The following is a 16,706-nucleotide window of genomic DNA, read 5'->3' as shown; positions in this document are numbered from 1 at the left end:
AATGATCTGAATTTAAAAAAAAAACATTTCCACTGCATTTCAGCCCTGCTACAAAAGGACCAGCTGACATCATGTCAGTGATTCTCTCGTTAACACAGGTGTGAGTGTTGACGAGGACAAGGCTGGAGATCACTCTGTCATGCTGATTGAGTTCGAATAACAGACTGGAAGTTTCAAAAGGAGGGTGGTGCTTGGAATCATTGTTCTTCCTCTGTCAAACATGGTTGCCTGCAAGGAAACACGTGCCGTCATCATTGCTTTGCACAAAAAGGGCTTCACAGGCAAGGATATTCCTGCCATTAAGATTGCACCTAAATCAACCATTAATCAGATCATCAAGAACTTCAAGGAGAGCGGTTCAATTGTTGTGAAGAAGGTTTCAGGGCACCTAAGAAAGTCCAGCAAGCGCCAGGACCGTCTCCTAAAGTTGATTCAGCTGCGGGATTGGGGCACCACCAGTACAAAGCTTGCTCAGGAATGGCAGCAGGGAGGTGTGAGTGCATCTGCACGCACAGTGAGGCGAAGACTTTTGGAGGATGGCCTGGTGTCAAGAAGGGCAGCAAAGAAGCCACTTCTCTCCAGGAATAACATCAGGGGCAGACTGATACTCTGCAAAAGGTACAGGGATTGGACTGCTGAGGGCTGGGGTAAAGTCATTTTCTCTGATGAATCGCCTTTCCGATTGTTTGGGGCATCCGGAAAAAACCTTGTCCGGAGAAGACAAGGTGAGCGCTGCCATTTGTCCTGTGTCATGCCAACAGTAAAACATCATGAGACCATTCATGTGTGGGGTTGCTTCTCAGCTAAGAGAGTGGGCCCACTCACAATTTTGCCTCAGAACACAGCCATGAATAAAGAATGGTACCAACACATCCTTCGAGAGCAACTTCTCCCAACCATCCAGGAACAGTTTGGTGATGAACAATGTCTTTTCCAGCATGATGGAGCACCTTGCCATAAGGCAAAAGTGAAAGCTAAGTGGCTCGGGGAACAAAACACCGATATTTTGAGTCCATGGCCAGGAAACTCCCCAGACCTTAATCCCATTGAGAACTTGTGGTCAATCCTCAAGAGGCGGGTGGACAAACAAAACCCCACAAATTCTGACAAACTCCAAGCATTGATTATGCAAGAATGGGCTGCCATCAGTCAGCATGTGGCCCAGAAGTTAATTGACAGCATGCCAGGGCCGATTGCAGAGGCCTTGAAAAAGAAGGGTCAACACTGCAAATATTGACTCTTTGCATCAACTTCATGTAATTGTCAATAAAAGCCTTTGACACTTATGGAATGCTTGTAATTATACTTCAGTATTCCATAGTAACATCTGACAAAAATATCTAAAGACACTTAGGCAGCAGACTTTGTGAAAATTAATATTTGTGTCATTCTCAAAACTTTTGGCCACGACTGTAGGTAGAGTTAAAGTGACTAAGCATCGATAATAAATAGAGAGTAGCAGCAGCGTAAAAATAGGGGTCTGGGTAGGCGTTTGGTTAGCTGTTCAGGAGTCTTATGGTTTGGGGGTAGAAGCTGTTAAGAAGCCTTTTGGACCTAGACTTGGTGCTCCAGTATTGCTTGCCGTGAGGTAGCAGAGAGAAGTGTCTATAACTAGGGTGGCTGGAGTCTTTGACAATTTTTAGGGCCTTCCTCTGACACCGCCTGGTATAGAGGTCCTGGATGGCAGGAAGCTTGGCCCCAGTGTTGTACTGGGCCGTACGCTATAACCTCCGTAGTGCCTTGCGGTCGTAGGCTGAGCAGTTGCCATACCAGGCAGTGATGCAACCAGTCAGGATGCTCTCAATGGTGCAGCTGTAGAACGTTTTGAGGATCTAAGGACCCATGCCGAATCTTTTCAGTCTACTGAGGGAGAATAGATTTTGTCGTGCCCTCTTGATGACTGACTTAGTGTGTTTTGTTGGTGATGTGGACACCAAGGAACTTGAAACTCTCAACCTGCTCCACTGCAGCCCCATCGATGAGATTGGGGGTGTGCTTTTCCTTTAGTCCACAATCATCTCCTTTGTCTTGATCACGTTGAGGGAGAGGTTGTTGTCCTGGCACCACACGGCCAGGTCAAATCAAATGAAATGTATTTATAAAGCCCTTCTTACATCAGCTGATGTCACAAAGGGCTGTACAGAAACCCAGCCTAAAACCCGAAACAGCAAGCAATGCAGGTGTAGAAGCATGGTGGTTAGCAAAAACCCCCTAGGAAGGTCTCTGACCTCCTCCTGTTAGGCTGTCTCATCGTTGTCAGTGATCAGGCCTACCACTGTTGTCATCTACAAACTTGATGTTGGAGTTGTGCCTAGCCATGCAGTCATGAGTGAACAAGGAGTACAGGAGGGGACTGAGCACGCACCAATGAGGGGCCCCTATGTTGATGATCAGCGTGGCAGATGTTTTGTAACCTACCCTTACCACCTGGGGGTGGCCCGTCAGGAAGTCCAGAATCCAGTTTCAGAGGGATGTGTTTAGTCCCAGGGTCCTTAGCTTAGTGATTAGCTTTGAGGGCACTATGGTGTTGAACGCTGAGCTGTAGTCAATGAATAGCATTCTCACATAGGTGTTCCTTTTGTCCAGGTGGGAAAGGGCAATGTTGAGTGCAATAGAGATTGCATCATCTGTGGATCTGTTTGGGTGGTATGCAAATTGGAGTGGGTCTAAGGTTTCTGGGATAATGGTGTTGATGTGAGCCATGAACTGCATTTCAAAGTATTTCATGACTGGAGACGTGAGTGCTCCTGGTCGGTTGTCATTTAGGCAGGTTACCTTAGTGTTCTTGGGCACAGGGATAGGGACTATGGTGGTCTGCTTGAAACATGTTGGTATTCCAGACTCAGTCAGGGACAGGTTGAAAATGTCAGTGAAGACACTTGCCAGATGGTCAGCGCATGTTTGGAGTACACGTCCTGGTAATCCGTCTGGCCCTGCGGCATTGTGAATGTTGACCTGTTTAAAGGTCTTACATTTGATATGTATTGCATTATCACACAGTCGTTCGGAACAACTGATGCTCTAATGCATGTTTCAGTGTTACTTGCCTTGACGCGAGCATGGAAGTAATTTAGCTCGTCTGGTAGGCTCGTGTCACTGGGCAGCTTGCGGCTTTGCTTCCCTTTGTAGTCTGTAATAGTTTGCAAGCCCTGCCACATGCGGAGCCGGTGTAGTACGATTCGATTTTAGTCCTGTATTTATGCTTTGCCTGTTTGATGGTTTGTCGGAGGGCATAGAGGGATTTCTTATAAGCTTCCAGGTTAGAGTCCCGCTCCTTGAAAGTGGCAGCACTACCCTTTAGCTCAGTGCGGATGTTGCCTGTAATCCATGGCTTCTGGTTTGGGTATGTAGGTATGGTCACTGTGTGGATGACGTCATCAATTCACTTATTGATGAAGCCTGTGACTAATGTGGTGTACTCCTCAATGCCATCGGAAGAATCCTGGAACATATTCCAGTCTGTGCTAGCAAAACAGTCCTGTAGCTTAGCATCTGCTTCATCTGACCACTTTCTTATTGACTGAGTCACTGATGCTTCCTGCATTTGCTTGTAAGCAAGAATCAGGAGGATAGAATTATGGTCCGATTTGCCAAATGGAGGGCGAGGGAGAGCTTTGTACGTGTCCCTGTGTGTGGAGTAAAGGTGGTCTAGAGTTGTTTTCCCTCTGGTTGCACATTTAACATGCTGGTAGAAATTAGGTAAAATGGATTTAAGTTTCCCTGCATTAAAGTCCCTGGCCACTAAGAGCGCTGCCTCTGGATGAGCTTTTTTCTGTTTGCTAATGGCCGTATACAGCTCATTGAGTGCGGTCTTAGTGCTAGCATCGGTTTGTGGTGGTAAATAGACAGCTATGAAGAATATAGAGGAAAATTCTCTTGGTAAATAGTGTGGTTTACAGCTTATCATGAGATACTCTACCTCAGGTGAGCAAAACCTCGAGACTTCCTTAGATTTCATGCACCAGCTGTTGTTTACAAATATACATAGACCACCACTCCTTGTCTTACCAGAGGCCGCTGTTCTATCCTGCTGAAAAAGCTTGAAACCCGCCAGATGTATGTTATTCACGCCGTCATTTTGCCACGACTTGGTGAAACATAAGATTTTACATTTTTTTATTTTCCTGTTGGTAAGATATACGTGATCGTAGTTTATCTATTTTATTTTCTATTGATTGTACGTTGGTTAATAGTACCGATGGTAAAGGGAGATTACCCGCTCCCCGCCGGATCCTTACAAGGCACCCGGACCATATCTCCGTCTCTTTCTCCTGCGTATGATGGGGATGTGAGCCTTGTCGGGCGTCTGAAAGAAATCCTTCCCGTCCGACTCATTAAAGAGAAAGTATTCCTCCAGTACTGGTTGAGTAATCGCTGTCCTGATATCTAGAAGCTCTTTTCGGTCATAAGACACAGTGGCAGGAACATTATATACAAAATAAGTTACAAATAACGAAAAAAACACACGCAATAGCACAATTGGTTAGGGGATTGTAAAACGCCAGCCATTTCCTCCGTCGCCATTATCTAATCCAGATGGGGAAAAAACTCCACAGGGCTTATAGATGATGGATAGATAGATAGATGGAGAGAGAGATGCAGGGAGAGAGAGAGAGATGCAGGGTGTGACTCAGCTCTGAGTCATCTCCCAGCTTTTGAATTCGAATGACAGTTCATCTCTCCATCCCTCTGTTTCTTTCTTAATCTCTCTCTTTCTCTCCGTCTCCCTCCAGATTGACATAATGTTTTCTCCCCTTTGTTTCCTGTTATTATAGCTGATGGTGGAGTGGGCCTCATGGTGCTGTCAAATGTTAAAAACGGTCAGCCCAGTGCCCCATACCAGTCCATCCCAGAGCCCATCTCTACACCCCAGGTGGTCTACAGCCCCCCTGTGCAGCCCCAGGCCCAGCTGCACCAGGGAGCCTACCAGAAGCCCACTGCACAGCCTCCCCAAGTGGCCTACTCCTTAGCTACTACCACACAGCTTCATCAGGTACCCTACCAGCAAGCCACCATTCAGCTGCACCACGGGGCCTACCAGCAACCTAAAGCACAGCTGCACCAGGGGGACTACCAGTCTCCACCTGTAAGTTTTCTCATACAAAATTCCCCATTGCCTCTTAACTCAAATTTCAAAACTCATTATTCTAAACATATTCTCACTGCAAGTCTCAGACATTCCCTTTTTATGTCTCTTTAGCTCCTTGTTAACGTTTTCTTTTCGGTATTATCTGTCTTTTGTAAAGACAAACTGAACTAAAATCTGTTTTCTTTTGTCCGGTTGATGCCACCTGAGCAGCGACACTTCAGTGAGCCCTTTGCATTCCAGAATGCTCTTCTCTCCCCAGAGATGACAGGAGATTTATTGGTTGGTTGTGGGACCAATGAGAGTACAGTGTGTTGTGGTGGGACCAATCAGTGCGCTAGACGTGGAAGCACCTCCTTGATTGACATGTGCAGGACCCACTCCCTCCCTAAGCCTCTGTGCCGTTCTCCCTGCCACCTCTGTCCCAAACGAGACAAAGTCACACATCGGAGCCCGGAGGGTAACAAAAACTCAGAGGAGCACGCAGCAGCCACGGTCCCGCCTTTAGACTCCCCTCCCCCTCACTATCCTGTCCTCTCCCCTCACCTGTCCCACCACCATCAGTGTTCCTACCATGACTCAATCAATCAATCAGTCAATCCCCCCCATCCTGCCATCCTGGTTACAAATCCTATACGACGCCCCTCAGACCTCCCTCTACCCCACTCCCGCAGGGCCTCTGTGAGCTTTGACCTTCTACTAAGAACTAGGATGGAGGCTGGGGGGTCTCTAAGCCACCTCTACACGCCTCCCCTCTCTCCCTCCCCCCAGCGCTTATCAGTACACACCCCCTCCCTAGTCTCCCCCCAGCTTCTCTCACTGCTCAATCGCCCTCTAATCACCTCCTCCCTGTCAGCTCCTCCATCTCCCTCACATCTTTCCCCGCCTCCTTCCCTATTGGTCCGCTCCTCCAGTGGAGATCTCTCCCTGCTCAACCACTGTCTCAGCCACATCGTCAGTCGCAGGAGAAGCTCCCCAACACCCCTAGACGCCCCGTACCGGCCCAGCCAAAGCTATGGAGAGGCTAGGGTTCGCAGGACCAGCTCCCCTACTTCCCCAGACAGCGGGGCCTATTGGCCCAGCCAAAGCCAGCCCACCTCTCCAGTGCCTGAGCATTCTGACCAAGGCCTGGGTTTGGAAAAGTCCCTGCTTCTATCACCAAATGGTTCAATGGTAGGTCAGGGATACTACCGGCTTGATTGAACTTTGACCCTTCTGAGCCATTGCCGTAGCAACACCACACCTAGCTGCAGCACCTCAGCTTTCTCTTAGCCTCGCAAGCTGCCAGATCCCGCGAGCTTAGCTTTCTCTGTCCCTCCCATGATGACCAAGCGCAACATTACTTCCCAATCCCAAATCAACCCCTAGGGATGCAACATTTCCGGTAACTCCCAAATTTCCCAGGTTTTCCATAAGTCCTCATTGGAGGATTTTCTGTTTATTCCCTCCTGAAAAATCTTCCAACTGGGATTTCTGGAAAACCTAGGAGTTTTGGGAAAGTTACTGTAATTTTCTGACCATAACTCAAGCGTAACAGTGATGTTCTATCTGCCTCTGTTCACTCCTCAGCAGATAAACACCACATGGCTCGATTACCACTTCTTCTTTGGGATGATGGATCAGCTGTGTAGATTCCTTTACTATTGCAGCAGCCATTCCTCAATTACTTTTTCCCGGCAGTTTCCAGCAACAATATCAACCCTGCTCAAGAATGATTCGTCCCCTCTTTGCTCCTGTGAAGAAAAATGATGATTCTATATGATGTGTTCTTGATAATATTTGTCATAAACTGAAAGACTGCCTTTTCCCCTGTGTGTTCCAGCCCAGTGCAGGGTGGATCCAGGCCCAGGCTCAGGCTCAGCCAGCCTCTGCTCCAGCCACCCCAGGGCCTCCAATACATCAGAACGGCCCCACGGCCCCACAGAGCTTCCCAGCTGCTGCCCCTCTCACCACTGTACAGGCACAGGCGCAGCCTGCTGTTACAGCCCAGTCCAGCCACGAGGTAAGGATCTGTTCTGAATCTAACACTTGGGTGTTAAGATGGCATCGTTTTACATGTCCGTAACCAATTGTGCTACTTTGTTCTGTTTTTTTTTGCTTTGTTTGTAACTTATTTTGTACATAATGTTGCTGCTACCGTCTCTTATGACCGAAAATAACATCAGAACTGGGATTACTCACTGGAAAAAGCTTTTTCCTTTAACGAGTCCGATGAGAAAGATATACTGCTCTCCCGGGAACAGGCCCAGATCCACGTCATTTGCATGAAGTAAAGACGAAGGAAAAGAGGACGCAGATCGGGCTGCCTTTTGAGAATCGTAGGCGAGCGAGTAAACTCCCACTCCCAACAGTTCTACTTGCTATCATGCAATCATTGGAAAATAAAATTGATGAGTTACGATTATCCTACCAACGGGCCATTAAGAACTGTAATATCTTATGTTTCACCGAGTCGTGGCTCAACCACTCAACCAACTCTATAAGGCCATAAGCAAACAAGAAAATGCTCACCCAGATGCAGCGCTCCTAGTTGCCGGGACTTTAATGCATGCAAACTTAAATCAGTTTTACAAAATGTTTACCAGTATGTCACATGCCTTTACTCCACACATAGAGATGCATACAAAGCTCTCCCCTGCCCTCCATTTGGCTCCTGATTCCTGCTTACAAGCAAAAACTAAAGCAGGAAGTACCAGTGAATCGCTCAATGTGGAAGTGGTCAGATGACGCGGATGCTACGCTACAGGTTTTGCTACCACAGAATGGAATATGTTCCGGGATTCATCCAATGGCATTGAGGAGTATACCACCTCAGTTATTGGCTTCATCAATAAGTGCATCGACGACGTTGTACCCACAGTGACCGTACGTACATATCCCAACCAGAAGCCATGGATTACAGGCAACATCTGTATCAAGCTAAAGGCTAGAGCTGCCGCTTTCAAGGAGCGAGATACTAATCCGGACGCCTATAAGACATCCTGCTATGCCCTCAGACGAACCATCAAACAAGCAAAGCATCAATACAGGATTAACATTGAATCCTACTACACCGGCTCTGACGCTCGTCGGATGTGGCAGGGCTTGAAAAATATTACGGACTACAAAGGGAAACCCAGACGCGAGCTGCCCAGTGACGCGAGCCTATCAGATGAGCTAAATGCCTTTTATGCTCGCTTTCGAGGCAAGCAGCACTGAAGCATGCACGAGAGCACCAGATGTTCTGGATGACTGTGTGATAACGCTCTCGGTAGTCGATGTGAGCAAGACCTTTAAACAGGTCAACATTCACAAAGCCACAGGGCCAGATGGATTACCAGGATGTGTACTCAAAGCACGCGCTGACCAACTGGCAAGTGTCTTCATTGACATTTTCAACCTCTCCCTAACTGAGTCTGTAATACCTAAATGTTTCAAGCAGACCACCATAGTCGCTGTGCCCAAGGAAGTGAAGGTAACCTGCCTAAATGATTTCCGCCCCGTGTCACTCACATCGGTAGCCATGAAGTGCTTTGAAAGGCTGGTTAGGGCTCACATCAACAGCATCCTCCGGATATCCTAGACCCACTCCAATTCGCATACCGCCCCAACAGATCCACAGATGACGCAATCTCAATCACACTGCGCTTTCCCACCTGGACAAAAGGAACACCTATATGTGAGAATGCTGTTCATTGTCTACAGCTCAGCGTTCAACACCATAGTGCCCATGAAGCTCATCACTCAGCTAAGGACCCTGGGACTAAACACCTCCCTCTGCAACTAGATCCTGGACTTCCTGACGGGCCGCCCCCAGGTGGTAAGGGTAGGCAACAACACGTCTGCCACACTGATCCTCAACACGGGGGCCCCTCAGGGGTGTGTACTTAGTCCCCTCCTGTACTCCCTGTTCACCCACGACTGCGTGGCCAAACACGACTCCAACACCATCATTAAGTTTGCTGACGATACAACAGTGGTAGGCCTGATCACTGACAATGATGAGACAGCCTATAGGGAGGAGGTCAGAGAACTGGCAGCTTGGTGCCAGGACAACAACCTCTCCCTCAATGTGAGCAAGACAAAGGAGCTGATCGTGGACTACAGGAAAAGGTGGGCCGAACAGGCCCCCATTAACATCAATGGGGCTGTAGTGGAGCGGGTCGAGAGTTTCAAGTTCCTTGGTGTCCACATGACCAATGATCTTTCATAGTCCAAACACACCAAGACAGTCTTGAAGAGGACACGACGAAACCTTTTCCCTCTCAGTAGACTGAAAAGATTTGTTATGAGTTCCCAGATCCTCCAAAAGTGATTTTTTTACTTTACTTTATTTGATAAATATTTTCTTAACTCTTCTTTAACTGCACTGTTGGTTAAGGGCTTGTAAGTAAGCATTTCACGGTAAGGTTTACACTTATTGTATTCGGTGCATGTGACAAATAAAGCTTGATTTGACTTTTTGATTTAAATGTGAGTGTAAATATGAGATGTGCTAGTTTGTTGGACTCTCATTGACAAAATCCTGACCATCCAGTCAGATGCTGTCTGTCCCCAGGCTCCTGTTTAATAAGCAGAGATGATAGTGGCTGTGATTTTTGTTGTTCTCAGCTGTGTGTGTGTATGTGTGAGCCCAGAGCTTTGTGTATGTTTATGTGTGTGTGTCCAGTCAGACGCTGTGACCGAGGGTGTGTGTTCCAGTCAGACAGACTGTTTGGCAACTAGACTTGGTGACTGGACAGGCAGAGTGTATGAGAAGCAATATATTATGTTTGTGGAACAGGACAGATATAGATGTTCAATTAACTTCGTCATGAATTTTACTCACCCTGCCTGTCCTTCTCCTCCTCTCTCTCTCTCCCTCTCTCCCTACCACAGTTGTCCGCCAGCCAGCCTGTACCTCAGCAGTGCTCTGACATCACCATCAGTCTTGCCCAATCAGCTGCCTGCCTGGGAAGCAATGCTTCTACCCCTCTACAGCAGCCTTCCCAGGCCACGCCCCCTCTCCAGCCACTGCAGATCAGCTCACAGGTGGGCAGTAGGTTTGTTCGATTTTGGGGGGATTTCATTAGAATCTCTTTAAGACCTTGTTCAGACTAAGTCCTTAAACATTTAAATACAATGTATAATACAATGACATGTTCACATAGAACACACTGTTACAAACAACAGACATAATACATTGACAGGTAAGAAAAACATAACATATACAAACTCTGACAGTCTGAAAAGATAGATTGGTTCCTTCATCTGCCCTAGTCCTGCACAACCTTCCAAATGATTATGTTCAACTGGTTCTAAAGTATTGTTTGAATTTATATATTGAAAAGGAGAAGGTGCAACACTCGCTCACCATAAAATTATATATATATTTTTTTTTCAAGGTTAAAAGCTTAACGTTTCGGCCTGCAATGGCCTTCATCAAAATCAGAATATATATTGAAAGGTTTCTGGTTTGCTCAGATAAATTATTCCAATTCTTCATTGCTCTTACCAACTGAACCCTGTTGTGAATGGAGTTTGGCCATTTTTGGCCATTTTTAAATGGTGTACTCTGAAACAAAATAAGCATTTCTTTTTATTTTGTATTATCTTATTGATTGATGACCACCCAAGAGCATTGTGCATAAATACAACAAAGGAATCGTATCCCCACCTTAGAACTTGCTGCTTTTTTCGTTTGCATTCTGCAGCCTCCTAATGTCACGTGCTGTTGCATTTCCCCACACCACAGAACAGTAGATCACCTGACTCTCAATTCATGCTTGGGTTGTTTGCTTAAGAATCTTTCCCTGTAAATATTTTGCTATCCTTCTGACCATGCATGCAGTTTTAATTATTTTCTTACATAGATTAGTTATTTGAGACAACAATGATAAGCAGTTGTCTAGCTGTACCCCTAGTAGTTTGGTTTCCACTTCCTTAATTTGTACTCCCCCCATGCTTAATCGCATCCCATGTTGTGTCTGCTTTTTCCAGACCAACATAACCTTGGTTTTCTTAGCGTTCATAACAAGTTTGTTCCGGCAGACCCATTCCCTGATATTTCCCTGATCTACTTGTAGAGCTCGCTGTACCTGTTCAACAGATTGTCTTGATGTATAGATTGTAGTATAATCTGCAAATATAGTACCTTGAGTTTCAGGTAAGGACACAGCTTAGCATGCTTCAATACATTTGGAAATTGTCTCTTTTCCAGTGACCAATTAGATATGTATTTCAGTGGAGCTGCAATCTGGGGAGCAGCATACCGAAGTGTAAAATTGTCTAAGATCATAACCTGTAGATTTACCATTGGGTAATGACTTCAATAGGTTTAACACCTCTACTGACACCAGCAGTTTTTTAGCTCATGATATGATCATCATTTCATTGGACAATAGCTTGTTTGGAAGAATGGATGTTTACATGATCTCTCAGTAAATTTGTTTTATTTGTAAAACATTTTTTTTTCAATCAGCAAAATGATTGGCAATGTCAGCTGGTTTTGTTATTGTTCTCTCACCAATCTCCACAGTAGATGAGCATAATGAGAGAGATGGTGGTCATTCTGTAGCATTCTGTAACATTCTGTAGCCTGATTTATATCATCCTCCAGATGCCGTGCCTTTAGAACATATTTATATCCCTTGACTTATTCAAAATGGATTAAATATACATTTTTCCCACCCATCTATACAGAATACCCCAAAAATGACAAAGTCAAAAAATATATATAATGAAATACAGAAATATCTCATGTACATAAGTATTCACAACCCCGAGTCAGTACTTTGTAGAAGCACCTTTGGTGGCGATTACAGCTTTGAGACGTCTTGGGTATGTCTATCAGCTTTGCATATCTGGATTTGGGGATTTTCTCCCATTCTTTCTTGCAGGTTTACTCAAGCTCTGTTAAGTTAGATTGGGAGCAGCGTTCAACAGCAATCTTCAAGTCTTCCCACAGTTTTTCAATGGGATTGAAGTCTGGGCTTTGGCTGGGCCACTCAAGGACTTTCACATTCTTGTTCCAGCGATGCTTTGGCTGTATGCTTGGGGTCATTGTCCTTTTGGAACGTAAATCTTCACCCCAGTCTGAGGTTGTTTGTGCCCTGAAGCAGGTTCTAATTTGCCTGTATTGGTCTCCATTCATTGTCCCCTCTATCCTTACCAGTCTCCCAGTCCCTGCCACTGAAAAGCATCCCCATTGCATGATGCTGTCACCACCATGCTTAGCAGTAGGGATGGTGTTAGATGGATGATGGGCTGTGCCTGGTTTTCTCCAGACATAGCGCTTTGCATTCCAGCCAAAGAGTTCAGTTTTTGTCTCATCAGACCACAGAATCGGTCTTTCACATGCCTTTTTGCAAACTTCAGGCGTGCTGTCATGTGCCTTTTTCTCAGGAATGGCTTCCGTCTGGCCACTCTCCCATAAAGCCCAAATGGGTGAAGTACTCTGTTGACCATTGTTCTTCCAGCAGATTCTCCCATTTCAGCCAAGGAACTCTGTAGTTCTGCCAGAGTGGTCATTGGGTTCTTGATCACTTCTCTGACCAAGGTCATTCTTGCCCAGTTGCTCAGTTTGGTCAGGTGTGCTTCTTTCTAAGTCATGTCCAAGCAATTGAATTGTCCACAGGTTATCACCAATCAAGTTGTAATGACATCTCAAAGATGATAAAAGCAAATCCATAATCACCTGACCTCAACCCAATTGAAATTGTTTGGAATGAGTTGGACTGCAGAGTGAAGGAAAAGCAGCCAACAAGTGCTCTGCATATGTGGGAACTCCAAGACTGTTGGAAAAGTATTCCAGGTGAAGTTGGTTGAGAGAATGCCAAGAGTGTGCAAAGCTGTCATCAAGGAAAAGGCTGGCTATTTTGAAGAATATAAAATATATTTTGATTTGGTTAACACTTTTTTGGTTTCTACATGATTCCTAATGTGTTATTTCATGGTTTTGATGTCGTCAATGGCTTCTGAAGCATCCAGTGTGTTTGCAGGCAGAGCAAAGAAAATAAACAAAACATTGGATGTATCTTTCCGGAACTATACAGGCTGTCAGTAGATACACCCAATACAAAAATGTAATTAAACGATTCTGTACTCCTGGCAGTTATATTTAACTATTTGCCACAAACAATTCACTTTAGATTGCACTACCTGCTCACAGAGGGGTTGTTTCTCTATAATGTGTAGATTCTCGCTTGACAGACTCATGGCGCTTATGCAAAACAGATCTATCATGTATATTTGATCATAACTGTAGAGGCACAATCCATAAGCAAGTAATACGTAATGAGAGTAACAAGTAAGAAAAGTGCCCTGGAGGACTGACAGCTAGGGAGGGTATTTGTGAGTGCACACATACTGCAAAACCAATGAAGAAGAGGAACCAGGTGCACTCAATGGTGAAAATCAAACAACTTGTTTTGTTTGTTTTTGTTTTGTTTCTGGTCCATTGTGTTTGTACTTTGTTCTGTTACCACTGGGGACACATAATTTATGGATTGGGCCTTTAAGTAAGGGATAACGATCAGGAGTTGTGTTCACTCCTAATCTAAACTGATATCTTTGGAGAAACAGAGATTAAAGCTGTGTGTTTATTACGTTCTCATTATGTTGCTCTGTTTATTTAGCTATTTCCATTTTATTTATTTTTTTGCCCTACCCTGTCATGCCAACAGGTTGGAGGGGGAGTGTCGCTGCACAGCTATTTTCAGATATCTCCAGAGATGGTCGATCGAGTTCAAGTCCAGGCTCTGGCTGAGCCACTCATGGACATTCAGAAACTTGCCCCGAAGCCACTCCTGCGTTGTCTTGGCTGTGTGCTTAGGGTGTTTGTCCTGTTGGAAGGTGACCCTTCGCCCCAGTCTGAGGTCCTGAGCACTCTGGAGCAGTTTTTCATCAAGGATCTCTCTGTACTTTGCTCCGTTCATCTTTTCCTCAATCCTGACTACTCTCCCAGTCCCTGCCGCTGAAAAACATCCCCACAGCATGATGCTGCCACCACCATGCTTCCCCATAGGGATGGTGCCAGATTTCCTCCAGACTTGTCACCTGGCATTCAGGCCAAATTGGAGTTCAATCTTGGTTTCATCAGACCAGAGAATCTTGTTTCTCATGGTCTGAGAGTGCTTTAGGTTCCTTTTGGCAAACTCCAAGTGGGCTGTCATGTACCTTTTACTGAGGAATGGCTTCCGTCTGGCCACTCTACCACAAAGGCCTGATTGGTGGAGTGCTGCAGAGATGGTTGTCCTTCTGGAAGGTTATCAGAGTGACAATCGGGTTATTGGTCACCTCCTTGACCAAGAGCCTCTTCACCGACTCCAATCAAGGATGATCAATGAGTCTCATAGCAAAGGGTCTGAATACTTATGTGATAAGGTATCTGTTTTTATTTTTAATAATTTGCAAAAATGTCAAAAAAACGTTTTTTGCTTTAGAATTGTGGGGTATTGTGTGTAGATTGATGAGGATTTGTATGTATTTAATCAATTTTAGAACAAGGTTGTAACAACATTTGGAAAAATGTCTGAATACTTTCCTAATGCACTGTAAGCTGGCTTTATAAAACCTTCCAAATACGTTGGCTTTACATTTTGACTATGTTGGAATATGGATAGTAACTGTAGCACAGCACATAACATACATTTGGATAAACAAGTAGGTTGTACTGTGTCTTTAGCAGCAGTAGCAAAGAAGGTTCTGTAATACCTGAGTCATTCCTCCTTCCAGGTCCAGTCTGGTGCCCCTCAGGACCCCCATGGAGAGGCTCAGGTGTCGGCCCCTGCTCCGCTCCACCCCGTCCATCCTGCCATCCTCTCCCCACCCTGGAGGGCCGAGTTGGTGGACCCCGAACCTGCTGCTGCAGCCGGGTCTGACCAAACTGTCCCTGAGAGCCCAGCCCGGGTCCCACGCCTGGCTCCGGTTCCAGCTGCAGCCCTGAAGCCCGCTGGCATCCAGATAGCAGCCCCAGTGCCTGACGGTTTCAGCTTGTCCACGACTCAGCAGAACCTGGACACTGCATCTATGTCCACCTCTTACCAACCTGAGACCAGCCAAGAGGTAGCTATTCACCACACAATTATCAACCGTTTCTACAGTACAGTACACTCTTAGAATTAGTGGTTACTCGAGGAACCATGGATATCCTCAAGGAACCGCTGGAGTTCCTCAAGGAACCATTGCTAGTTAATGGTTTATATTTGCATCTTCCGTTACTTGAGGGATTCTTGGAGGAACCTTTAATGGTTCAATGTAGCAACGGGTTCCTGGAGGAACCCTGGAGTGGAGGCATGGCTTTACAATAGATCGTTTTTTTGGCTACCCGTTAGAGTAAATGTAATCAGCAATGTTAATATGATTAATATTATATTAGAATAAAATACGCATACATATTCAAGGAACATTTTATTTTGCAGTGTACAAACTTAACACGATAAACAGGAATGACTACGCTAACAAGTGACCAAAAATAATGATTTGAAAGTCACACCTCCATCAAGCCACAATCAGAGAGGCTGCCACCTTTGCAATATATTATTAAAAAGGTTTAAAATTTAACCCCTCCCATCACAAAACACAGGGGTTTCTCGAAGAACCTTTTTCAACTGGAAAGGTTCTTCTAGGCGCCTTGACTTCCAAGAGAGTCCAGATACAACTCTAACTCTACTACAACGCACAGCACATACTGTGTACAGTACTCGTACATGCACCAGTGCACTCTTTTCTTGTGTGTGCACTGCTATGCACTGCCCATATTGTAAATGCAGGCTGCGTCCCAAATGGCACTCTATTCCCTACGTAGGCGCTGGTCAAAAGTGGTGCCATTTGAGACCCAGCCAAACTCTAAACCCTGTGACATGTTCTTGTGAATCCAACAACCCCATTGTTTTGCCTTCAGGAGCCACTGCAAGAGAAACCCATGGCGTTTCACAGTTACCCAGGCTATGACAGGTGTGTGGCCATACCTTCTGAGCTTGACTAGTGTTGTTGAAATGTTCTTCCCCAACAATGGCTATAGTGGGTACTGTGTACGGTATAGGGGCTGTAGTGTGTGACCGTGGTGTGGACACCTGGCCTTGTCAATAGTGAATACTTTCTCACTGAAATCTTAAAGGGATAGTTCACCCAAGTTATAAAATGACATATTGGTTTCCTTGACATGTAAGCAGTCTATGGACAAGGTCAGACAGCAATCCATCCTTAGGTTCAGGGTAACTATATCTTTAACCTAAACACCAGTTACTACACCAGAGTCCCATCTTAATGACACACAGAGGGACCGAGAGAGAGAATGTGTTAGAAGTATTGTTTAACTCTTTCACATCCCTGTCTTTAGCTTCAACTCAGACGTAGCGTCGGGTAAGGAGATGAGTGATGGCTGCGATGGCTCGGCTAGCGGCGGGAAGGGGGACGGGAAGACCCGGAAACACCACCGCAAATCGGCCCGCACACGCTCCCGCCAGGAGAAGACCAACAAGCCCAAACTGAGCATGCTCAATGTAAGTCTGTCCGTCCACACTGACCACAGCTCCGAACTGGCCAGTGCACAATAATCTTATTGTGTTACTTTTTATAATTACTTTTTATTTTAGTCTACTTGGTAAATATTTTCTTAACTGTTCTTGAACTTCTCTGTTGGTTAAGGGCTTGTAAGTAA

The 16,706-nt window shown here is 45.5% G+C and overlaps 1 protein-coding gene across 1 annotated transcript in view; it reads left to right on the top strand.

Moving 5' to 3' along the window:
• The window catches only part of wnk2 (WNK lysine deficient protein kinase 2), a 66,582-nt gene that overhangs the window by 24,820 nt on the left and 25,056 nt on the right, over nt 1–16,706 (top strand). The window contains exons 9-14 of the mRNA XM_014131966.3: nt 4,776–5,086; nt 6,909–7,088; nt 9,944–10,096; nt 14,780–15,109; nt 15,948–16,000; nt 16,386–16,548. Coding sequence (XP_013987441.3) covers nt 4,776–5,086; nt 6,909–7,088; nt 9,944–10,096; nt 14,780–15,109; nt 15,948–16,000; nt 16,386–16,548 — 1,190 coding nt within the window. The remainder of the gene's footprint in view (nt 1–4,775; nt 5,087–6,908; nt 7,089–9,943; nt 10,097–14,779; nt 15,110–15,947; nt 16,001–16,385; nt 16,549–16,706) is intronic.

This window comes from Salmo salar, chromosome 12 (assembly GCF_965601325.2).
Source record: "Salmo salar chromosome 12, fSalSal1, whole genome shotgun sequence".
NCBI lineage: Eukaryota > Metazoa > Chordata > Actinopteri > Salmoniformes > Salmonidae > Salmo > Salmo salar.
Note: the sequence above shows the minus strand (reverse complement) of the source record. Positions and strands in the feature narration are given on the sequence as shown.